Source organism: Leucopleurus acutus (assembly GCF_964270905.1).
Source record: "Leucopleurus acutus genome assembly, chromosome: 10".
NCBI classification, from domain to species: domain Eukaryota; kingdom Metazoa; phylum Chordata; class Mammalia; order Artiodactyla; family Delphinidae; genus Leucopleurus; species Leucopleurus acutus.
The window spans coordinates 75,995,598-76,021,063 of NC_139153.1; the positions used below are offsets into that span (position 1 = coordinate 75,995,598).

The following is a 25,466-nucleotide window of genomic DNA, read 5'->3' on the forward strand; positions in this document are numbered from 1 at the left end:
ACCCAAGATCAACTAAGTTTTTTGCATGTGAATGTCCAGTTGTTTCTGCACTATTTGTTGAAAAGTCTATCTTTGTTTCATTATATTGCCTTTGCTCCTTTGTCAAAGATCAGTTGACTATATTTAATGGGGTCTCTTTCTGGGCTCTCTATTCTGTTCCATTAATTTATTTGTCTATTCTTTTGCCAGCACCACATTATCTTGATTACTGAAGCTTTACAGTAAATCTTGAAGTTGGAATAGCATCACTTCTTTGAAGAACTTTGCTCTTTTCCTTCAACATTGTGTTGGTGATTCTGGGTCTTCTGCCTCTCCATACAAATTTTAGAATCCATAAAATTTTATAACTTGCTGGGGTTTTTTTATTGGGGATTGCATTGAATCTATACATCAGGTTGGGAAGAACTGACATCTTGACAATATTGTCTTCCTATCCATGAACATGGAATATATCCCCATTTATTTAGTTCTTTGACTTTGTTCCTCAGAGTTTTGTAGTTGTGCAGTTTTCCTCATATAGATCTTGTTTTGTTTTATATATATGTAAGTATTTCATTTTTGGGAATGCTAATGTAAAGGGTATTGTGTTTTTAATTTCACATTCCACTTATTCATTGTTGGCATGTAGGAAAGCAATTAACTTTTGTGTATTAACTTGGTAGCCTACGACCTTGCTAAAATCACTCACTAGTTCCAGTAGTTTTTTGGTTGATTCTTTTGGATTTTCTCTACATATGTTCACATCATCTGCAAGCAAAGACAGTTTTATGTCTTCTCTTTCAATCTGTATAATTTTTATTTCCTTTTCTTGCCTTATTGCATTAGCAAGGACTTCCAGTACTATGTTGAAAAAGAGTGGTGGGAAGGGACATCCTTGCTAAAGGGGTTCTGGTACCAATTTCCAATATGTGTGAGGGGGGTTCTACACACCACAAACAATGCTTGGTTCATCATCTGGGTGTCTTATAATTCAGCTCAATTATAACACTATTTACCCAAAGATAGCATCATGTTCCACAGGCTAAGGGTATAGTCCCACAAGACTCTGCCCTGCTCTTCAGATGTCAGCTGCAAGCCCAGGTTATTGCCTGTGCTTCTGACTAACTGGCTAAGGCTTGGAAGCTACACAGACCCCCTCCTTGGATTTCAGATGCCAGTTGCAAGTCCAAGTTGTTACCTGTACTTCTAACTGACTGGCTATATAAATCAGAGGTTCCCATGAACCCCCTCCTCAGATGTGATTAATTTGCTAGAGCTGCTCACTGAACTGAAACATTTTACTTATTAGATTACTGGTTTATTATAAAAGGATGCAATAAAGCCTGCATGCGATAAAGCCTGCATGATAAAGATGAACATGCAGCTGGAAGAGATGTGTAGGGCAAGGTAGGAGTAAAGGCCAAGGAACTTCTTTTCTTTTTTTTCTTCTTTTTTTTTTTTTTTGCGGTACACAGGCCTCTCACCATTGTGGCCTCTCCCACCGTGGAGCACAGGCTCCGGACGCGCAGGCCCAGCTGCCATGGCCCACGGGCCCAGCCGCTCCACAGCATGTGCAATCCTCCCAGACCAGGGCACGAACCCGTGTCCCCAGCATTAGCAGGCGGACTCTCAACCACTGCGCCACGAGGGAAGCCCCTAAGGAACTTTTGTGCTTGCTTGAAGCATGCCACTCTCCCCAAATCTCCAAGTGTTCATCAACATAGAAGCTCTCTGAACCCCGTCCTTTTGGGTTTTTATGAAAGCTTCATACATAGGCATGATTGATTAAATCATTGGCCACTGGTGATTGCTTCAACCTCCAGCTATAAATTTCCTTCTAAGCATTGTTTTCACTACCTCCCACAATTTTGATAGGTTGTTTTTTCATTTTAGTTTGTTTCAAAATATTTTAATTTCTTATGAGAATTCTTCTTTGATCCACGTGTTATTTAGAAATGTGTTGTTTAATCTCCACGTATTTTGGGATTTTCCAGTTATCTTTCTGTTATTGATTTCTAGTTTAATTCCACTGTGGGCTGAGAAGAGACATTATATGATTTCTATTCTTATAAATTTGTTAAGGTGTGTTTAATGGCCCAGAATGTGGTTTATTTTGGTGAATATTCCATATAAGCTTGAGAAAAAAATATGTATTCTGCCGTTGTTGGATTAAGTAGTCTTAATTAATTATATCCAGTTGATTGATGGTGGTGTTGAGTTCAATTATATCCTTGTTGATTTCTGTCTGTTGGATGTGTCCATTTCTGAGAGAGGGGTGTTGAAGTCTCCAACTGTGACAGTAGATTCATCTATTTCTGTTTGAAGTTCCATCAGTTATGTTTTTAGATCCACTGTGACAATCTCTGTCTTTTAATTCGTGCATTTAGGCCACTGACATTCAAAGTGATTACTGATATAGCTGGATTAGTATCTACCATATTTGTTACTGTATTCTATTTGCTGCCCTTATTCTTTGTTCTTATTTTTGTATTCCACCATTTTCCTGCCTTTTGTGATTTTAATTGAGCATTTTATATGATTCCATTTTCTTTCCTTTCTTAGCATATCAAGTTATACTTCAATTTTTATTTTTATTAGAGTCTGTAGAGTCTGTAATATACATTTACAACTAATCCAAGTCCATTTTAAAATAATAGTGTACCACTTCACAGGTAGTGTAAGTACCTTCTAGTAACAAAATAATCCTAATTCCTCCCTCCTGTCCCTGTATCATTTCCATCATTCATTTCACTTATACATAAGCACACATAAGTACACATACACACATGTATATACATATAATATACATATAAGCATATATAATTGAATATATTGTTGCTATTTTATTATCTGAACAAACTGTTATCAAGTTGATATCAATTTGAACTGTTAGATCAATTAAGAATAGAAAAAATAAGTTTCTTTTTCACCTTTACTTATTCCTTCTTTCGTGCTCTTTCTTTCTTTATGGAGGTCTGAGTTTCTGACCTGTATCATTTTCCTTCTCTCTGAAGAACTTCTTTTAGCATTTCTTAAAAGGCAGGTCTACTGGCAACAAAATTCCCGCAATTTTTGTTTGTCTGAAGAAGACTCTATTTCTCCTTCACTTCTGAAGGATAATTTCACAGAGTACAGTGTCCTAGGTTGATGTTTTTTCCTCTCTCAGCACTAAATATTTCACTCCACTCTCTTCTTGCTTGCATGCTTTCTGAGGACAAGTCAGATGTAATTCATATCTTTGTTCTTCTATAGGTATAGTGGGTTTTTTCTTTGTTTTTTTGTTTGTTTTTCTCCCTCTGGCTTCTTTCAGGATTTTTTAAATCTTTGATTTTCTGTAATTTAAAAATGATATGCTGACGTGTAGTTTTTTTGGTGTTTACTTGATTGGTGTTCTCTGAGCTTCCAAGATCTGTGGTTTGGTGTCTGACATTAATTTGGGAGAAATTCTCAGTCATTATTGTGTCAAGTATTTCTCCTGTTCCCAACTCTTTCTTCTTTTTCTGGTATACCCATTCCATGAGTGTTACATCTTCGGTAGTTTCCCCACAGTCCTTGAATATTCTGTCCTATTTTTGTTTTTTATGTCTTCGTTCTCTTTGCTTTTTGGTTTTCAAGGACTGAATCTCCTCTAGCTCAGAGATTCTTTCTTCAGTTGTGTCCAGGCTACTAATAAGTCCATGAAAAGCATTCTTCATTTCTGTCACTTGGTTTTTTTTTAAATCTCTGTCTAGCATTTCATTTTGGTTCTTTCCTAGGATTTCCATCTCTCTGCTTACATTGTCCATCTGTTCTTGCATACTGCCTACTTTATCATTAGCATATTAATCATATATTTTTTTAAAGTCCCAATCTGTTAATTCTAACATTCCGGCCATGAATGGTTCTGATGCTTGCTTTGTCTCTTCAAATTGTGGAGGTTTCTTTTTGCCTTGTAATTTTTCTTGATGGCTAGACATGTTGTGTTGGGTAAAAGGAATGGCTATAAATAGGTCTTTAGTAATGTGGTGGTTAGGTGTGAGGGGAGGGGAAGCATTCAAGTCTTATGATTAGATCTCTGTCTTTTCATGAGCCTGTGCCTCTGGACTGTGAACTTCACAAGTGTTTCTCAGTCTTATTCTCCCTCCTTAGGTGGGACAGGATGGCTAGAGGTGGCTGCAATTGGACACTCCTCTTCCCCAGGTCAGTTAGGCTCTGATAATCCTCCAGCAGGTTAAGTTCTGTTTAACTATTTTCCCCTGAGGGCAGGCCTGGTTAAGAACAGAGCGCTGTGGCATATTTCAAACTTGTTCTTTTCCCCCTTCCCCTGTCAGAAGCCCTAGGGGATTTTTCACTGGTCCACCTCCTGGAGGCAAGTTTCACAGTATTGTGGAGGCCCTTCTATGACTGGGTCCCAGGTCCCGTGGAGTTTTGAACTCTGAGAATTGTCTGCACTGAGCCTCTAGCAATTCATTAATTACAGCTCGGGTTTTCCTACCCTGGCGCAGGTTCCCACGGCAGTCTCCACTCTCAGGTCTGTGCTCTGGGAAATGTCAACTCCCTGTATTTGCCTGTTGGTCTCTAGTCTTGGGGGCAGCAGGTTGCTCTGTGTCCTCTCTTTCAAGAATTGTTGATTTTTCAGTCTGTTAAGTTTTTACTTGGTGTGAGGATGAAGTGGCAACTTCCAAGATCCTTACATGTGGAATGGGAACCTGGTTTCAATAGCTGGGTAACCTTGGGCAAGTACTTTAAGCTCTCTGTGTCTCAGTTTCCTCATCTGTAAAATGGTCATAATATGGACCCTACCTCACAGGATTGTTGTGAGAATTAAATGAGTTACTTCCTATAAAGTACTTAAAACAAAACATAGTACACATTACCATTTTGACGAATGTTATCTTTAAATATTTTTTTCTTTTTTTAATAAACATCTGCTCTTAGGAAAATGCAAACAACACAGAAACACAGATCTCTGGAGCATTCAGGAGAAAACCTTACCCCCATGTGCCATGCAAATTCTCAGCCTACATATCATGGGTAAGGGAATTACCAAACCAGTATATGATAAATATTGCAATACTCTAAAACCATGCAGAGAACTGACGTTTGACATGGACGGTGCCAGGTCAGATCAGGGCCTCTCCAAGGTCACCTAGTATGGCTGCTCTCAAGTCATCACACAAATTCCATGAAAGCATTTCCTTCCTTGGAAGGCTTCCCAGATTTGCCTTTGCCAACGGTCATCCCCATCACGAGGAACAAATTCAGACATTATAACATTTTCATTAAGTTACTTGTGCACTTCGAATCTTAACTAATTCAAGTTAGGTAACAGAAATAATGGTAGCTAAAGTCTAGTCACTGCTCTGGAAGGCAAGTATTGTTTAAGAGCTTCACAAGTATTTAAGCATTCATTCCTCACCCCAGCTCCAAGGAGTAGATCTGTTATTGTCCCCATTTGAGGAAATGGAAGCACGATTAGGTCAGGGAACTTTGCTAGTGACATACAGCTTGTCAATGGTTGAGCTGGGATTCGAATCCTGCAAGGCTGGCCCTGGCTCCAGTGCCCACAATCTTAGCTACTAGGCTATGCTGCCCCTTAGAGACACAGTCCTTAACTCTCATGGGTTAGGGACTCAAGAGAACTGCGCTGCACCAGAATGCAGTGGTTTTTCTTCAGATCCTACAACACGGAAAATACCTAATACATCACTCTCAAAGAAAATACATGACGAGAGGCTGTTGCTGTTACTTACAGAGGCATGTAGTGTTTCAAAAGTGATTAACCACTCTGCTCCCTGGCTTTCTGGTTTTAATAATCCCCAGTTTCCCAGGTACTAAAGTTGTTGCGAAAAAGAAATGAGCAGTGAATTTGTGAAATGTGTTAACACTACGCCTGGCACAGGGTAAGTACCCCGTAAGTGTTAGTGATGTCTTATTGTTACTGTTTCTGTAATAATGGATTACCAGATTTGAAAATAATTTAAGTATAATTTTCATTTACTCCTGGTTTCTATCAGACTTACAATGCAAGTTGTTATGGTACAAAGTTTATATTTCATGAAAAATCCTATAGATGTATTTCATTCTTTTGATATACTATTCTGTGGTGCAGTCTTAACTGTAAATGAAAATACTAGTTTAATTTATATCTAGAATAACATGCGAGAAATCACTCATGTTGAAATGTGATAAAGTTATGATGTGATAAAATGTGTGTATAATTTTAAAAAACAAAAAAACAAAAAACTTCTTCCAGTCCTTTGCTTAACTAGGACATTGAAATCGACTCATGCAGTAAAAGACAACAGAATCTTTTATTTTCTTCTTAGCCTGCATTTTTTTAAAAATTGTGGGCATAAAAACGTAAACTCTGTGTGAACACTGCTGCAGGAAAACAGAAACAAAACAGTTTTTAAAAAATGAAGTTACGCAGCTCATGAGTGTTCAAACTGAATTCTATCCCGGTCATAAACATTGAATTAGCGTCAGCAGAGGTCAAAATTTGTCTTTATTCAAAGCGGGAGGTCGAGTACCTATGATTAAAGTGCCTCATTTCTTCAGAGTAAGAAAAATAAATGCTATTCTAGAAATATTGTCAGTGGGGAGTGTTAACTGGGGCATTAAAACCCCTGTTTTCTAGGCTCATAGATTACAGATCTATTTGGGTACAGCTTTTATACACACATGGCTTTACCTCTAAATCCTGGAAAATAATGAAACAAAAATGTGTTTGTCTGGATCCATTTATAAAATAGATTCTTTAGCTGAAACATAGTTTGTCAGTGAAGGGGATTCCAGTCTAGCTTTCTATTCCCTTTATTCCAGAGGGAGATCCCCAAACATTCGCACATTCCTTTTTTTCTAAGGTGATCTTCCTCTCCAGTGTTAAGCAGAGTTGTTTGTGATAACACTTGCTATCATAACTACACGCAAACAAACAAAAATGTCTGATATCATCTTTCAATGCTAAAAGATATGAAATGATTTCTTCCATGATAATGATGATAAACTCTCACACGGTCTTTACTATGTTTCAAGTGCTTTACAAATATTAACTATTTGTTAACAAAACTGAGGCCAAGAGGTTAGGTACCATGCCCAAGGTCACAAAACCGAGGCCAAGAGGTTAGGTACCACACCCAAGGTCACACAATGGTGACTGGATTTGAGCCCAGGCAGTCCAGGTCAAAAGGAATCTCCAGACGGTGAGTCTGGAGAATCAGGTAGTTTTCAAAAGCTTTCAGAGATTCTAATGAGCGGCCACGGCTGAGAACCATTCATTAGCAAGCATCAGAACCATCTGGAAGGTGTATAAAACCCCAGATGCCTGGGCTCCTAGCGTTTTGCCCTGAGTGGTTTCCCAGGCGACGTTGGTACCATTGGTCTAAGGACCACGTGTAGAGAACCACAGATCTAGGATACTTAGGACAGTGACTCCCAGTGCGTTGCTTTTTAAATGATACCACACTACCTGGTTGCATTTGAAGAAAGAAACAATTAGCCGTGGTGGCCTCAAGAAAAAAGTCAACTTTGTCGAGCTTTCTTATCTTTGCCTAATTTGCCATAACTCTCACCTGTGACTGTTGACACAACCAACTGTATAATCGATAAATATTAAAAAAAACCCTCAGGCTGTTGTGTTACTTTGTTGTCTGTAGCCTCAGTTTTTTCTTATGTAACATAGGGTTAATATCTCCCTCACTGCTGTGAGGATGCAATAATAAAATAACGTATGTAAACATCCAACACAGTGGTTGGCACAAAAATGGTATCTATGTAACACATCTCATGATTTTTAGCAAAAATATTTTTTTAACAATCGTAGTTTATGACTGTTTTCGTCTCAGGTATTTTAGAAAAAAAAGCTAAGGAATACTTACCGGGGAATTATCTTTTGCAGATTTGCATGTTTTTATATCTGGAATGTTTTTCTCAAAAAGCGCTAGAAGCCACTTTTTGGATTTTGACCAGTTTCTAGGTGAGAAAAAATATGTGGATAAATTAATTTGAAAGCACTCTAGGAGTAACAAGTCACAGCAGAAAAGGGACTATGTCTATGGAATTTTAATTATTTCTCCAAATGTCTTCTTCATTTTCAGCTGGAACTTCATGAGAAATCTACCTTCAGACTTATTAGTCCACAAGGAAAATTGAGGGGGCAAGGCAGCCACATTTTAGTATCTTTTGCAAATAAACATTTGCATTCCTAAAGGGCCGGCACTAAATAAGAAAACATGGCTTGGGGACTTCCCTGGTGGCGCAGCGGTTAAGGATCCACCTGTCAATGCAGGGGACATGGGTTCGAGCTCTGGTCCGGGAAGATCCCACATGCCTCGGAGCAACTAAGCCCGTGTGCCACAACTACTGAGCCCGTGTGCCACAACTACTGAGCCCACGTGCCACAACTACTGAAGCCCACGTGCCTACAGCCCATGCTCCGCAACAAGAGAATCCACTGCAATAAGCCCACACACCCCAACAAAGAGTAGCCCCTGCTCACTGCAACTAGAGAAAGCCCGTGCACAGCAACGACGACCCAACACAGCCAAAGATAAATAAATAAATTTATTAAAAACAAAAAAAGAGAGAAAACAGGGCTCATGATTTGTTTGGTCTAAGCTTGCTCTGGCTGTTGTCAGTCACAGCAGGATCAAAATCTTGCCCAGGGACCCGTTGCTGGGTTAAGTGAGGCAAAGCAAACTGACTAAAAGCTTTTTAATCTTTTCCGACCAGTCATCATTTCAGACCAACTGCCAAGAAACTAAAATATCATGTGTTACTTTGCAATCAAACCGTTTTATAAACTTTTATCTGAGCCAACTGTGAGAAATACATTTGACCACACCTACTTCTGCCTCAGGGAGAATAAGGACTTTGGATTCTGACACGGGTCACACTTGATGATGTAGCAATGACTATGATAATAATAAGTTGTAAATGGCATAAAAGGCCTCAAAATAGATTCTTCATTTTATTCTCACATTCTCCCCTCTCCTTGTTGTTTTTGTTCCTCAAAATGAGAATAAGAGGAAATCATCCATCTCTCTTCAGTTCCTCCCTCAATTCACACACACACACACACACACACACACACACACACAAACTGGTCATAAGAAATAGCTTCTGTCTCTTCCACTTAAACTGCTCTTATAGCTACTTAGAACAAAGAAAGGAGAGAAATGTATGAATAGCTGAGAAGAGCTTGATCGGGGAATTAACATAGGAAACAACTCTCTACCTGAGGAGACATTCTGGCAACTGGGACCCATATTCGAAACCTTCATCATAAGCTTGAAAGTGCTGATGGAACTCCCTGATTTTCCTCTCATTTGTGGGAAACAGACCTTTTTTAAAGAGCACGTTCACTGTGACCGGGTAAAGGAAATGCCTACAAAGATAGAAACACGTAAAACGTCAGAACCAATGACCACAGAAGAAAAGCATAGGTTACAAAAGAAGGCATTATTGAATAGCTATATATTAGGGGTAGACAATCATATGTGATATATTTTTTGGGGGGGGGGAAGTCATTCTTAAGAGGTTTTAATATTTGCTTTCTGTGCTCAAGATAACTTAGGGGTAACTGAAATTGTGGTCTTATTTATCTGAAGATTTTCAAATGCTTTCTGAGCAAGTATTGTTAGATCCTGACAAATGTGAGATGACACACAGAAAGAGCTCGATTCAATATGATTTCAACAGCATTTATTTAGCAAATAATAACGATAACTGAGATACAGTTCGTAACTTTAGACAGCAGCCAAAAATAACCAAATGAAGAATCAAGGGCAATATTAGTCACCAAATTCCTAGTATCTCCCAGGATCCTATAACTTTGAACTATATCGAAAGACTGAAATATAGTATCTATCATCAGCAAGTTTTCCCTCAGGTGAATAAAATTATTTCTGCGGGGTCCTTAAATAAGGGAATATCAGAGAATGTTAATATGCCCCAGGTTAGTAACACTAAGTACTGTTTATTCCATTTTTATTCACCATCATTTCCTCACAGAAATTTCTCAGGATCTCCTTTCCCTCCAAGTTTCAAAGTCATTCAAGAATTTGCTTTGTTTTGTTGTAGATATTGGGCGTGTTAAAAGTTTGGTTGATTGGTTGCTTGTTTTTTTTTATTTTTCCTCTCTCTCTTTCTGGAACCCTAACAAACTATTCGATGTTGCTGTATTTCTGAGTCTGGATAGTTGGTCATGCCTCCAGCATCCCACTGAGATGGAAAAGTGCCTCATGGGTAACTTTGGTTTACCAAATCGCCCTGCACGTGCGGGGAATTCTTCTCACAGCTCCCTGCTAAGCCCTTACATTTGCCAGAAAGCTCCAGAACATGGCTGGGTGCTACGTGGTTCCCCCCACTGTCCTCTCCTGCCTCGCTTGCCTCTCAGTACCTCCCCTCTCAGAGGACCTGGCCTCAGTACCGAGGCTCATGGTGGCTTTCCCTCAGCCACCTTGTCAAGTCTCACAGACATCTCCTGGACCCTTGCATCTACTTTCTGATTCTATCCTCTTCCCTCTCCTCTCAATGTCCTCTTCTTCTAATGATCACAAGTTGCACTGAATGTTTTATCAAAATTGGATGCATGACAATTATATGAGGAAAATCCATGTAGCGCGTACAAAATTATAAGGAATGACTAGGGAGAAATTATTATTAAAACGTGTTAAAATGATTCTATTGGCCTATTTGCTTACCTTCAAATTGAAATGCTAACTGAAAACTGCCCATTAATCAGAATTTAAAAGATTAATAGCATCTTTTAATCGCCTAGCTAGATAGACTTCATTAATCCACCAGAAAATTTGTGAAGTCCAATGTATAGGCTTCAAATTTTTTTTATTCCAAAAAAATAAAATTAAATAATAAGGCATCTATTTACCTCACTAAGTTGTTCAAGTCCATGGTCCCATGAGGGCCTAAATTCTCCAGCTGTTCGTGTAATTCTTCAGTCAGTTGTCCAGTGAATCGATATAGGTTGAAAGTTCCCATTTTCCCTTTCACCATGATATACAGTTTCTCATGCAGTTTTAAAAAGATACTCTTTGGGATTGATGCTATAAACAGAGAAAACACTTTTCAAAAGAAGTAACCACTTTTTTTTTAACATCTTTATTGGAGTATAATTGCTTTACAATGTTGTGTTAGTTTCTGCTGTATAATAAATTGAATCAGCTATACGTATACATATATCTCCATACCCCATCCCTCTTGCGTCTCCCTCCCACCCTCCCTATCTCACCCCTCTAGGTGGTCACAAAGCACGGAGCTGATCTCCCTGTGTTATGCAGCTGCTTACCACTAGCTATCTATTTTACATTTGGTAGTGTGTATATGTCCATGCCACTCTCTCACTTCATCCCAGCTTACCCTTCCCTCTCCCCGCATCCTCAAGTCCATTCTCTACATCTGCGTCTTTATTCCTATCCTGCCCCTAGGTTCTTCAGAACCATTTTTTTTAATAGATTCCATATATATGTGTTAGCATATGGTATTTGTTTTTCTCTTTCTGACTTACGTCACTCTGTATGACAGACTCTAGGTCCATCCACCTCACTACAAATAACTCAATTTCATTTCTTTTTATGGCTGAGTAATATTCCATTGTATATATGTGCCACATCTTCTTTATCCATTCATCTGTCGATGGACACTTAGGTTGCTTCCATGTCCTGGGTCTTGTAAATAGAGCTGCAATGAACATTGTGGTACATGACTCTTTGAATTATGCAACCACTTCTTGAAGCAAACAGTCAATAGACCTCCCTCTCTATTCCTTGATCAGCAGAGACTAGAGCCAAAATTCACCTAGTACACAGAATCACCTCCTGCAAATAAAAGTAAGTGAAGATCCAACATAGACTGTGAGATAGTGAAAGTCCGTAGGGTAATTCACTTTAAGGGATGATTTGTATGGGGGTGATTAAGGAAGCCTCTGGGAAACACACATCTAGTGATTTTATTTCCATGTTTAAAACTTTTCATTGGCTTCCTATCCTTAACAAAGTTTACAAGGCGTTCTACCCTCTTTCCAGCTCTACAATCACATTGCTAGCCCTTTCTCCCTCCAAACATATATCCCAGGTATACTGAAAACACACACTCTTTTATACATCTCAGCATTTTCATGAGCTCTTCTATCTGCTCAGAATGTTCTCTACTTGACTGATCTCACCCTCCCGCCCCTATCACCCCCCCCCCCCACCTACAAGCCATACATTTCTTCTGCTAACTTCTTCTCTCCTTCAAGTGTCTTCTTGAATATCACCTCCACCAGCAGGGCTTTCCTAAACTAACCCCAATAGCTTTAGCCCCACTGTTGCCTTTATCTTAGTGTTCACGCTCCTTTCCTGATACTCACACCTGGTCTGGTTGGGTGCTAAGAGTATGAATTTTTAAACTCATTACACTATTCCTTTATATTTTTCTTTAATCCTCTTTTATTGTCTTCAAAGTAAGTTTTCCAAAATATAATTTTTAATTTTATATTTCATCATCCTATTACATGTAGGATACATTTTGTATAAGTTAATGAAAAATAATTTGTGGACTTCCTGAGCATGCATTGTCTCCGTGGTAGGGGAATAATTGAAAGGAATGGGAAGCTGGCTCAAGGGTAAATATTAAGATATTTCATCTGTTAAATAGAAATATTTAAGCATGCAAGTCCCCAGGGGAGGCAGAGGTGAAAAAACATGATCACTTCAATACACCTATGATAGATGAGTAAGTTGGTATATTTTTCTCAAGGAATATGTGAATTTACAGATCAAGAGTCTTCAAAATATTTGTATTTCTTTGATCTGGAATTCCATAGTCTAAATATCAAGAAGCATTAAAGGGTCAAAAAACTGGAACCAGCATGTTGTGATTTTTCGTGCAAGCAACAAGAAACAATCATCATGCTACTGACCAACTGACAGCCTTGAAAACAAACTTTTTTGTCTTAATGGCAAGAAATGCATAAGAAGAAGCTATATGAAAATGAACCTAAGAAAGATGCAAAAAGGGAAGCAAGGAGAAGAAAGATGGTAGAAGCAAGCACAGACATTGTGAAAGCAGAGAAAAGAACCAGGCACAAAATGAACCAGCTCTGCATTCTTGGGAGGACAAATGGCCTCAGCATGTATGTCTGCAGCCTGGGAAGAAATAAAGGCAGACACAGGCTTCCCTGGTGGCACAGTGGTTAAGAATCCGCCTGCCAATGCAGGGGACACGGGTTCGAGCCCTGGTCCAGGAAGATCCCACATGCCGCAGAGCAACTAAGCCCGTGCGCCACAACTACTGGGCCTGCACTCTAGAGCCCGTGAGCCACAACTACTGAGCCTGTGTGCCTAGAGCCCGTGCTCTGCAACAAGAGTAGCCACCACAATGAGAAGCCCGCGCACCGCAACGAAGAGGGGCCCCCACTCGCCGCAGCTAGAGAAAACCCCACACACAGCAACGAAGACCCAACGTAGCCAAAAATAAAACAAATAAAATAAATAAATTTATTTTAAAAAAAAAGAAAAGAAAGAAAGAAAGGCAGACAGTCACACTGGAAGCATGCTGACAAATTCAGTCCAGCAGTCTCTGAGGATGGGGAAAGAAAGGGCACCAATTATATGAAGCTGAGCCCCACTTACCTCAATAACCCTGTGGACTATGTCAGGAAATGCCACAGTAAAGGGCTTACTAAGCAGTGCAGTTCTACTTTCAAGGAGCAGAGTAGCAACATGAGATAAAGCCAAGACCTATAGCCTGTAGAACATTGTATACACAGCGGCAGAGCAGAGTTAGTGACAGTTTGGGAGCTGCAACAGGCTGCAGATGCCAATATTTTCCCAAGTAAACATCAGTGAGGTGACCTCATCTCTTACACATAGCTAATGGATATCCAAATGTTTTAGGTTGCCAATAATTTGTTCTACATGGGCTAAATTCATCACATACTCTTTTCTATCCCTACTCTAACGAACAAAATAATGGGCCTGCCTCATTCTTGATAGAGGAGTGAAGATGTGATTGTTACCTAAAACTGCTCTTGGATTCCATGTTGTATTTCAAATGAACTATCTGAAAACACTGTTTACCTGTACGATAGACGGGATTTTGCACTGCTAGTTCAAAATTTACTTCTTTGGATTTCAGAAACACATTAATTCCCTCTTCTTCAGTAACAAAGGTCATTCGGGTGCCCATAGCAACGATTGTAAATATCGGTCCATACTGAAAGAAAACACATAAATACAGACCATATTAGTAAGCATTTCTAATAAATAAGTTACTGGACCATGGGTTATGCTTCAGACAGAGTTCCTCAAGAGCCCCGATGCTGAATTCACGGTCAAGATAAAAACTATTATGATTATATATAATAATTATAAATTTTGACTGAGCAAAATCTAAATTATAAATACCCTAATTTATTCTGTTGTAATATTTAACCTTCCTTTTGATAGTGTTATTATTTGCTTGTACCTTCCTTTCTCGTAGTAGAAATAATAATTAGAAATAACGATTGGAAATTATATCAAACACTGTGATATTTGAGCCCCGTTTTCAAGATTATCAGGAGGGTCAGAAACAACCTATGGTTGAACTTGGTTCAAGAAAAAGATAAACTGCTGACTGATTTCACCTTCAGTCTGTAGTCACTCAACAATGTCCCGCAATCCCCAAATTTCTGTAATGTGCTCACTTTCTCACTTTCCAAAATGACTCACCTGTTCGCCTAGCCCAACCCTCTCCACTCTGAGAGGGTGTTCCTGCTTTGTAACTCACTGGGAAAATGAGCACTGTCAGCTTCTCACCACCAGAGCCTGCAGACAATTGTACCCATTTGTACCCATTCTCCATGCCTCCCCTTGAGTTAACACAGGTGGAGGGTCCTGCCCCTGGGAAATGCTCACCCTCCTTCACTTGTGTTATGGGTTCCACACTCTCTCTTTGTTCTATGTGTACGCCTTCTCTCTCGTACACCATCAGTTTTGCCTTTTCTATCAGATAGCTCCTAGGAACCTACAGTCATCCTCCAGTGCAGAGTTTGGTTTGGTTTAAGGGAGTCCATGACTTTATTTGGAGAAAAATATATCATTATTTTCACTGGCCTCTGATTATAATATAACATTTTCTTCAATTATGAATGGAGGCAATACACCACAATCTTCCCCACGACTCTATCCTCAAAAGAACCTCCTGTTCCAATTGCACTTTCTTAGAGTTGGTGTCTTTTGGCATCCATCTGTCACAGGGCCAATTATATTAGCTATCTTTTCTTCTTCTTGATGCTCAGCTTTGGTGACCTCACTACTGGGTAGAGACAGCCCTCCCAGGGCTAGCCAGTTTTTAGAGACAGCAAAGGACTCAGCCATCCAGGAGCATGCCACTCATAGGGAAACCAACCCATCTTGAGTCTGTGTCCCCAACCACCTCCTGATCTAACTCTCACACGCCAAGCCAATATTATCCTTGCCCTAAATCATCCCAGGGCGAGGCACTAGGCACCTGCAGACCAACCTTATAGCCCAAAGCCCTCAGAAATGATTCAAACTAGTCAATCCTAAATTGTTTACCCTGCCTCGCCTTGCCTTTCCTGAGCAAACCCCAATAAAGGCTCTGGCCAGGGCTTTCTCTTGCTCCCATCTTCTGCCTCCTGACAGGGTGCTCTCCCCTGTGGCCCTGCATGGCGTGCAGTGACCCCCGCCTTGGACCTGTGAGTATAACAACCTTCCTCCTTCCAAGTCTCATTCTCATTTCCTCCTATGGCTGTACTGACTTTCCCAGACCACATCCAACATGTACATTTTTGGAAAAACCACCCGTACTTTTATATCCCATTACAGTTATTATAAATCTCTCGAAATATCATTTAGGCTCATCAGTACTTCAATATTACAGTCATTTCCAGATCTGCATGAAATGGCACGTGATAGCTCCCGTGACACAGTATTGGATGCCATCAGGCAACTGTGGGCCCAATAATCATTGATCCCCCAAATAGTGAAGTCTCATTTTCTTCCATTAGTGATCCAGACATCTACATTGCTTCCCAATATTCCCTACCTAGTATTGTTTATTAATCAATACTTAGAAGAAGATGAGTCGTGTTCATCGTTGAAGGTTTGTTCAAATGAGAATTCTTAACTTTCCATTAGGAAAGTGGCTTTTGGTAATACATATAGGCACTCGGGCCACATTGTAGGCAATCTTGATCATCTCACTTGATAGGGAGTCCATGTTCTAGTTTCTCAAGTCTAACTTCTGGGAGCCACCTCTGCTCCTTTACATTCTTTCACACACCACATTCCATCCACCAGTAAATCCTACTGCTTCCATCTTCAAAACAGATCCAGCCACTTCTCAAACTTCCACTGCTATCACCATGGTACAAGCCACCAAGATCTCAAGCTTGAATTCTTGCCAAAACCTTCGAATTATCTTCTTTCTTTTAGTTTTATGTTCCTGTTTTTAACAGAGTGCCCAAAATGACCCTTTAAAATTTAAATCACATCACATCACTCCTCTGCTCAAAACACTCACAAAGTTTCCCATTTCCCTCTAAGTTACAAATGTATTCTCAATAATCTGTAATAACTTACATGGGAAAAGAATCTGAAAAAGAATGGGTATATGCATATGTATAACTGAATCACTTTGCTGTACACCTGAAACCAACACAACATTGTAAATTAACTATACTCTAATATAAAATAAAAATTAAATTAAAAAATACATTTACACTTTGCATCTGATAATTTACTCCACAGATATACTTGCACACATAGAAATGACATTTGTTGCTACATTATTTACAATAGTAAAATATGGAAAACAAACCATGTCAATCATTAGGTGATAGTTTAAGTGAAATGATTCAGGGAATATTTTGCAGCTTTTAAAACATGCAGATGCTTCTGTTTCTGTGTAGGATGAGAGAAAAGAGGGATAGATAACAAAGATCATATTTTTAAAGGCATCAGAGAGTTGGGGAAACAATAAGAACTAAATGGACTAAAACGCCACAGAGAAGTGTGTAGAAGTGAACAGACAATAGGTCATCATTTATTTCCCTGGTGGCATCTGTGAATTCTGAGTATCGATCAAGGTCAGGACTGAAATAGGCACCTGTGAAAAAATCTACAGATAATAAGAAATTTAATGGTGAAACATTGAACACTTTTCCCCGAATATTAGGAAGAAGACAAGCTTGTCTATGCACACCACTTTATTCAACAATATATTAGAAGTCCCTCTTTATTTATGCAAGAAAAAAGAAATAAAAGGCATAAAGATCAGAAAACAGGAAATAAATTTATCTGTTTGTAGGACATATTGTGTATGTATAAAAATCCTAAGAAATCTACAAAGTAACTATTGGAACTAATAAGTGAATTTGGCAAGATCACAGGATACAAAGTTAATCTACAAAAACAATTGTGTCTTTTATGTGCCAGAGGGATACCACTGGAAAACAAAAGTGAAAACAATTGTATCTACAATAGCCTCAAGAATATAAAATATTTCAGAAAATAATTAACAATCACAGGCAAGACCCCATCACTGAAAACTACAGAATATTTCTAAAAGAAATTATATAGTTAAATAAACGGGAGAGGTAGTTCATAGAGGAAGTTCATAGATTAGAAGGCAAAATATCATTAAAAAGTCAATTCTCCCTCAATTTTTCCATAGACTTAACAAACTTCCAAACATTCTTCCAACAGTCTTTATTATAGATATTGGCAAGCCAACTCTAAAATTTATATTAAAATGCAAATAATCTTGAATGCCACATCAATGACAAAAAAACATGAACTTTCACTACCTGATTTAAAGATTTACTATAAAGCTGTAGTATTTAAGATAGTGCAGTGTTAACAAAGGAGTGGACATACAAATCAATGGAATAGGATAGAAAGGCTAGACATAGATCTACACATATATGGTCAGTTAATCTTTGAAAAGCTGCAAAGGCAACTCAATGAGGAGAGGAAAGTCCTTCAAGAAATTATACTAGAACAATTGGACATCCAGAGGTCCAACTGAAACTCAACCCTTACGTAGACCTTACAAGAAAACTAACTCTAAGTGGATCATAGACCTAAATGTTAAATGCAAAACTATAAACCTTTTAGAAGAAAACAGAATAATCTTTGTGACCTTGCTTGACCTTCTGAGACAAGCTTTTAGAAACATTCCTTAAGACATATCAAAATCATATACCTAAGGAAGGTTATGGGAGACAAAGAAGTATTTCTTTAAAAGATAGTATTTTTCCCTAAGATTTTCAAAAATACAATCTTGAGTATAAATTGTGTGAGTATTGAAAAATAAAGAATGGTTAGAGACTTCTAAAAAAAAAGATACTATTTTTCATCTATTAGACTAACAAGAATTATGGTACTTAGTGTGGTCCAGGATATGAAGAGCGAGGCAAATCCCCTACACTCAAAGGAAAAGAAAAAGGAAAAGAAAAGGAAAAAGGATTTGTACATCCTTTTGCAAGAGTAACACAATAATATAAACAATTTAATGCCCTTTGGGCAATTTCACTTTTAGGAAGTCATTGTGATGAAACAATCAGGTAAGTGCAAAGTACAAACACACACAGGAGCATACACACAAGAATGTCCATTGAAATAAAGAAAAAAAAAGCAGTAACCTATGTACTATTTTTGAAAGATATATTTGAAAGCTATTTTAAAGACAAAAATATGTACTGCAACAACAATTATTAATATCCTTAGTGGACAGTGAAAATGTTATCACCAAATAACACCAGCTGAAAATATAGTGCCCACTATGTTTGTAAAGACCGAATTTGCAAGCAGTTTTTACAATAGCCTGGTGTTAACTCTTGATTTGGATACGAATTTATTAAGCAAATTGAAATTACTTGTATTACGCTTCTCCCTTCCCAATTATTGCAAGCATTTAGTTAATATGTATACACTTAGGATTTTTTAGCTACGATGAAGTAACTAGCACTTTTAATCTCTACTTCCAAAAAGGCAGTTACAAGCTGTCTTGTACTTTATAACTGATGAAAATCTATTTCTTTCGAAAAACCTTGCATAAGCCACAGTTTTTGATTGTTGAGGAATTCATAAGTGGCTAGATCGTTTAATTGTGGTCAGCAGGTAGGTTCCCCATGTTCTAACATTGCACTTGAGATACAATGAAACAAAATAAAAAACAAAACTTTACCTTTTCCGGAAACCCCACCTGCTAAGGTCACATACCTTGATTCTTGCTTTCTCTATAAATTCTAGAGGGGTTTTTCCAAACTCAAATCCAGCTCCAATCCAAGGAATCCAGCCCCCTATGCACGGGGGTCCACGCAAGTTCTTCCACTGAAGAAATAATATAAGAGCAACACAACCTAAGATTATAACCACTGTTGGGGAAATGAATTCCATGTTTTTGTCTAGCACCTTCCTGAATCAGAGAAGGGAAAAGTCTCGCTGCTGTGGCACTTGCTCCTTCGCCCGGAACAGGGCACCCTCCCGACCTCCCAACTTTCCGCTATTCCTTTTGCAGCTTGTTCGCCTTCCTAACTGTAGCCTCCTTTCCCCGCCCCAATTTTTGGGTAACTTTTGCATCATCACTCCCTCCTACGTCCACTTTTCTTTCAAGTTCTGGCCACGCGGGACGGAAGGAAGGGGCTGGATCCTGCTGGTGTGGGCGCAGGGGGTGGACGAAGAGAAGTGGCGCTGTTGCCATGGAGAGCGGGGCAGGTGGCGCGGCGGGCGGCTCGTCCGCGACCAATCAGAGAACTCGATCCAGGAGGGGCGGAGCCACGCGGACTACATTTCCCAGAAGCCTCGCGGGCTTCGCGTTGTTTTCCGAATTCACCCAACTGGGCTGCTCAAGCCCGAGGCTGCTAGGGAGAGGGTGCAGGTTCGGTGGGCCCATCTGGCGGAGTCGAGCAAGGGAAATGGTCCCCGCCCCGCCGCTCGCCGGTTGAGGAGGAGCCGCTCTGGCCAGGTGGCAGGCCAGCCGCGGCGCGGGGCGCGGGCCAGAAGGGGCGTATCGTCCTCCCGTGCTGCTGCTGAATGTCGACGCCGGAGGATGAGGAGAGGCTCTCGCCGCTCGCCCAGAGATGGCCCCGCGCGAGCAAGTTCCTCCTGTCGGGCTGCGCGGCCACCGTGGCCGAGCTAGGTACCCGGCCGTCCAGCCTGGGCCTCCCCCGCGAGTCATCGAGGGGTCGCGCGGGGGTGGGGGACCGGGCGGGTGGCTTCGTTTCTGGGTGGATGCAGCCCTCTTGGTCCACACCTGTCCTGCAGGTGTGGCAGGGTGGGGGCAAGGCCAACCTTGTAAGGAGGAGGGATTGGAGGTCACGAAGGTCTCTTCCTTCCAATTTCGTCTCCCTCGGGTGTGCTATTGCGCCTGAATGTGTCCGTTTAGAAGCTTCCTGAGCCGTCATTCCTCTATAGGGATCATTTTCTCTTTCGTGAGGATGCCCTTTTTAAAACCCAGTCCACTTTTCATCTTTATTGAGGTCATCTCTGTTACTTATATTCTTACGCAGCCTCACTATATCGTTGTGTTTTGGGTCCAAGTTGTGAACCCAACCTGTGGGACTTAAGTTCGTTACCCATCACTTACCGAGCATCCACTCAGCATCTGCCAGTTGACCTCTTTGCGTGGAACTCATCTGTACTGTGTTTACCTTGCAGGACTCTGAGAAGTTAGTAATATATAAACGTTAAACCCAAGGCAAGGCAACCGCTAATTGCAGCACTATTATGACAGTGCTGGAGACAGTAGAGATATAGTTCAGAAGACCCAGCCCTGACCTTCTTACAGGCTGGTGGGGAGACATGCAGAGACAGACGATTACATTATGCTACTTATTATAATGAAGATGTTATTAAGTATCATAAGAGCAGAGAGGATGAACAGTTACATCTGCATAAGCAAGTCAGAGAAAACTTAAGGGGCTACCTAGAGCAGAACTATGATGCCCTTGCAAGAACAGGTGGTGTTTCTTCCAAGAATTTTGTGACTAGAGTGCCTGTGTTTTCCCTGCCTTCACTGTGCATTTTAAGATTACCCTTTCATTTTCTTGCCCGTTAAAAAAAAAAAAAAAAAAGGAATAGCTTGGATGTGTAAATGTTAGTTTGTCCTGTTCTAAAATGAGTGTACTTTGTATTTCCAGCAGAGGCAGAACGTGATCTGTTGTTTGCCCTTAGTGCTCCTCCACTCTTGCCCTTTGGACCCTCTGTTTTTTTTTTCTTTCTCTTCTCCCAAAGCTGATGGCGAATTTTTATTATTCATTGTTTCTACTGAAATACAATTCATTAACTTAAACAAATTTTAAAAGCAGATTGCTAAATGATTAGGTATGTTTCCGGTTTTGTTTTGTTTTGTTTTTTTTAACCTGATGTTCCCCCTGTGACCAATGACTTTTGTAAAGGAACATTCCTCCTGTTAAAATTTCATGGAGAATTGAATGGGCGAAGGGGAATCAAAATATGAGATGGTTTTGAGTACAAAATGATTTAGGATCAGAACCTGAAGCATTATTTAAGTAACCAGCAAGAAAACCAAAGTGATTTTAAGAGGCATAACCTATGCTAATATAGAGGTGCCTATATCTTAAGACTTTTCAGTTTTCATATGTCAACAGAGGATTGCTTAAATTCTCTGTGTGCACACAACTTGTGTTTTAGAAAAACCAACAGCAAGATAATTAACTTTTCCAAAGACCAGTGGTTAAGACTGAATATTCTCTTCCCCCGTCTCTTGTGTTCTCTTGGAAAAGGCATAGCTATGGTTTTGTATCAGGTGGTGGTCACTGAAAAGACTTATGTAATGTCACTAATGTTAATGAACTTATCTGAATCATTGTGTGTATAAAGTTATGAGCTTGATCTTCCTTATGTGAGCCAGTTAGCTTCACTCTGTTTCCAGGTGAGAGGTCTATCTCTAATTCAAGATGTAATCATTAGGGAAAAATTTTTCAAGTACAGGTGGTATTTGTAAGGAAGCCATGCATAAAACTCATCAGTGCTGGAAAACCAACTCAACATATTCCTTAATTGAAAGAATATTGAGCCTGCCACCCTTTGATATGAAAGACACGATAAACCCTATGTTGCATCTTCTCTTTCTCAGACATCAGGTCAGTGATTCATCTACATGCAAACATCACCCACGAAATGACAGAATTCAGCTTCATCTGGCATTTATTAAGAACCTGTCATAAGTAGTACAGTATTCTAAAAGTCACATTGGCTCTTAATCATGGTTGTACAGTATTCTAAAAGTCACATTGGCTCTTAATCATGGTTGCAGTCCAGGGCACATCACAGGCAATGGATACTGGAAATTATTCACATTGGAAGGCAAACATTAAGGACTAAAGTAGGTTTTGGACTGAAATTTCTGACTGAAAAAGAACCCAAGGGCTTGTCACTTTTTGTTTTCTTTCTGGTGCTCTGGGGCTGCTCTGGGACAGTGATTCTCAAATTTGGGAGTGTATAAGAATCAACTGATGTCTAAACCCCATCAACCTATTGAGACTCCACAGGCGTGGGGCTAGGAAATGTGTAATTTTTAACAACCTCCCTGGCTGATTCTGATGTATTCTGAAATTTGAGAATCACCCATCTTGTGCTGACTATGGGTCCTGTTTTTTTTTTTTAAATTTTGTTTGTTTCTCTGAATGTTATGGGTTTCCCCCTCGTTTTGTTTTTGTTGTTGTTGTTAGCAACCTTTCCCCTCGATCTCACAAAAACTCGACTCCAAATACAAGGAGAAGCTGCCCTTGCTCGGTTGGGAGACGGTGCAAGAGAGTCTGCTCCCTATAGGGGCATGGTGCGCACGGCCCTGGGGATTGTCCAAGAGGAAGGCTTTCTAAAGCTCTGGCAAGGAGTGACACCTGCCATTTACAGACACATAGGTATTTATCTTGATTCTAGCTGGTGAGTTTGTCACGAGTTCTGTGTTTGTCTCCTCTGCTTTCCTGTTGAGCTGTGTTCAAAAGCCAGCTAGTTTTCTTCTGCTAATATGATAAATGAATATAAGGTTATTAAGGAATTATAGCCTTAGGGTTTTAGAAATGCATACAGAAGTATTTAGGGATGAACTGTCATGATGTCTCTAATGTAATTGAAAATAATTAAGCAAAAAAAAAAAAAGAAGCAAATATGGTGAAAATGTTAGCAATTGATAAATCTCCGTGATAGATATATAGGGAATTGTATTATTTTTCTCTACTCTTCTGTATGCTTGAAAATCTTCCTAATAAAAATGTTTTTTATTTAAGTTTAAGAAAGAAAAAGATGAATAGTTGATCTTTTTTCCACTTGGGGAACTTTAAACACAAAATTAAAAATATTTTTTTTACATTCTTTGAAAATTAAACTATATTTGAGTGCAATGCCTCACCAGTCTCTGTCCCATGTGTCAGAGGCCAGGTTGATCTGAAAGTGAACAGGGATGACTGTCTAATCCAACCTTGGCAATAGAGTAAATGCAACACAGGTGATTTTTTCCCCAGTTCCCAGGCTACCTATGTGGGTCCTTTGTCACTCTGAAAGGAAAGTAGTTGAAATTACACTGCTGCCAATGAGAACACTTTTCTGCTCTGCTTCCAAAGGGGCACTCACATAGATAGGAGTTGCTGAGTTTGCAGCTTGTGGACAGGAGAATAAACTTGCCTTCAAAAGGAGATAGGACGGGTATGGCGTTTTTCTTCTCTAATCATAATCATTCCTCAAATACGTAGGGACCCTTGATCAGAAAAATGCCCAGTACTAATGTTTACCAGCTCTGTGTTTTTAAAGCTTCAGTTCTCCAGATGAGCAGGTTAGGGTGTATTCACCAAGAACTGTCCAGAAGTGTGATTAGACTGTTATTGTTTTGGTGCTTTGTATGTTTTTGAATATCTTAAAATACTTCATTAAACTTCTTCAGATATCAAGAAAAGCTCTCTATATGAGTACCATGTACTGATTTTCACAATTTTTCTTTTTTATTCTTTTTTTTTTTGATAGTTTCTCCTTGCTTCCCATTATCGTCTTGAGTTTTACTTCTTTTCATTTGTATTTTGTTGACCACCATCTGTGGTTTCACAGTTAAGATTCATTTCATATGTTTGACACTTGACTGAAAAATTACCTTAACATAATAAATTATCCAGTGAAGTTGTGCATGTTTATTGAGTGAAAATGCCTGCTGTGTACCAAGCTCTGTACTAGGGCATATAGTATAATGAAAAGACACAAAACCTGCCTTGAAAGGCTCATGGTCTGATGGAAAGATGAACAAGAAAATCAAGTTAATTTCTAATCAAGATGATAAATGCCGTATTAGACACATGCCTGGATAGTTCTGGGGGATCAGAGAAGCATGGCAGGTGCAATGACAGCCTAGAACACTGGAGGCCAGGTCAGAGGGCACTTTTTGGAAAACATGTTCTCTGAGTTGAGTATTGAAAGAATAGGAGGAGTTAGCAAGTCAGGAAAGGGAGAAGCCATTCAAGAAAGATCAGATAACACAGGAGAAGGCCTGAGGTTTTAAAAGGCATGCCCATTTGGAGAACCATCAAGACCAGGTGTCCGAAGCCTAGGGCGTGTCAGAGAAAGACACAGCTAGAGATGTTGACCAGGCCATGTCAAAGCATCCTCTTATTTTGTTAAACACAGGGCCAGATTCACCCTTTCAATGCTCTGTCTTGCACAGTGTACTCTGGAGGTCGAATGGTCACTTACGAACATCTCCGTGAAGTTGTGTTTGGCAAAAGTGAAGATAAGCATTATCCCCTTTGGTAAGTTTTGTTTTGAAAATAATATACTGTATTGTACAACAGAGGGAATATAGCCAATATTTTATAATAACTATAAATGGAGCCTAACCTTTAAAAATTATGAATCACTATATTGTACACCTGTAAATTATTTAATGTTGTACATCAACTATACTTCAATTAAAAAAGAAAAAGGAAATATACTAGTGCCCGGAAGATTTTACTGTTTGTCCATTAGATTTGTATAAAATTGTGCGTTTGTACCAAAATTGCCTCAAGGTATAGGCTTAAAATAATAAATAATTACAATATAAATCCAAATAATTGAACATTTACTGCATATTGTATACAAACATACATGTATATACCTATATAAAATTATGTATATATTATTTAATATTTTAATATTAAAAGAATTCTTATGGAGCACCTTCTTTTATTCCTCTTTCTCCTGAGAAACCCTAAGCTTTAGAGTCAAACAGACATGGGCGCATATTCCTGCTCTATTTCCATGTAGCCTGGGCAAACTACTTCACCTTTTTTATCTTCAGTTTTCTCTGCTCTGGAAGTTAATACCTACGACCAGGATTTTGTTTTTGTAAGATTAGATGAGATGATGAATGTTAAGTGCCTATCACTTATAACATTTAAAAGAGAAACAGAGAAAAATAAGTTAATACAAGTAAAATACACAGAACTCCAGTAGATGAATAAAAAATACATAAAGAACATAAAAGGAAAAATCAAGAAAGGATATCAACAG

The 25,466-nt window shown here is 39.3% G+C and overlaps 2 protein-coding genes across 7 annotated transcripts in view; one reads left to right on the top strand and one right to left on the bottom strand.

Annotated features, from left to right (window-relative positions):
- Positions 1-19,556, bottom strand: part of CYP39A1 (cytochrome P450 family 39 subfamily A member 1) — a 71,662-nt gene extending 52,106 nt beyond the window's left edge. For both annotated transcript variants that reach the window (XR_014326541.1, XM_082848789.1), the window contains exons 1-5: positions 19,191-19,556; positions 14,040-14,175; positions 10,850-11,024; positions 9,197-9,346; positions 7,839-7,932 (exon numbers count right to left, since the gene is read on the bottom strand). Coding sequence is in view for 1 of the 2 variants with exons in the window: in XM_082848789.1 (XP_082704915.1) it covers positions 7,839-7,932; positions 9,197-9,346; positions 10,850-11,024; positions 14,040-14,175; positions 19,191-19,367 (732 nt within the window). In the remaining variant the exon portion in view is untranslated. The remainder of the gene's footprint in view (positions 1-7,838; positions 7,933-9,196; positions 9,347-10,849; positions 11,025-14,039; positions 14,176-19,190) is intronic.
- A 264-nt stretch (positions 19,557-19,820) lies between these two features.
- Positions 19,821-25,466, top strand: part of SLC25A27 (solute carrier family 25 member 27) — a 29,477-nt gene continuing 23,831 nt past the window's right edge. For all 5 annotated transcript variants that reach the window (XM_082848723.1, XM_082848726.1, XM_082848725.1 and 2 more), the window contains exons 1-3: positions 19,821-20,109; positions 22,664-22,855; positions 24,640-24,724. In XM_082848723.1, coding sequence (XP_082704849.1) covers positions 20,004-20,109; positions 22,664-22,855; positions 24,640-24,724 — 383 coding nt within the window. In that variant the 5' untranslated portion in view covers positions 19,821-20,003. The remainder of the gene's footprint in view (positions 20,110-22,663; positions 22,856-24,639; positions 24,725-25,466) is intronic.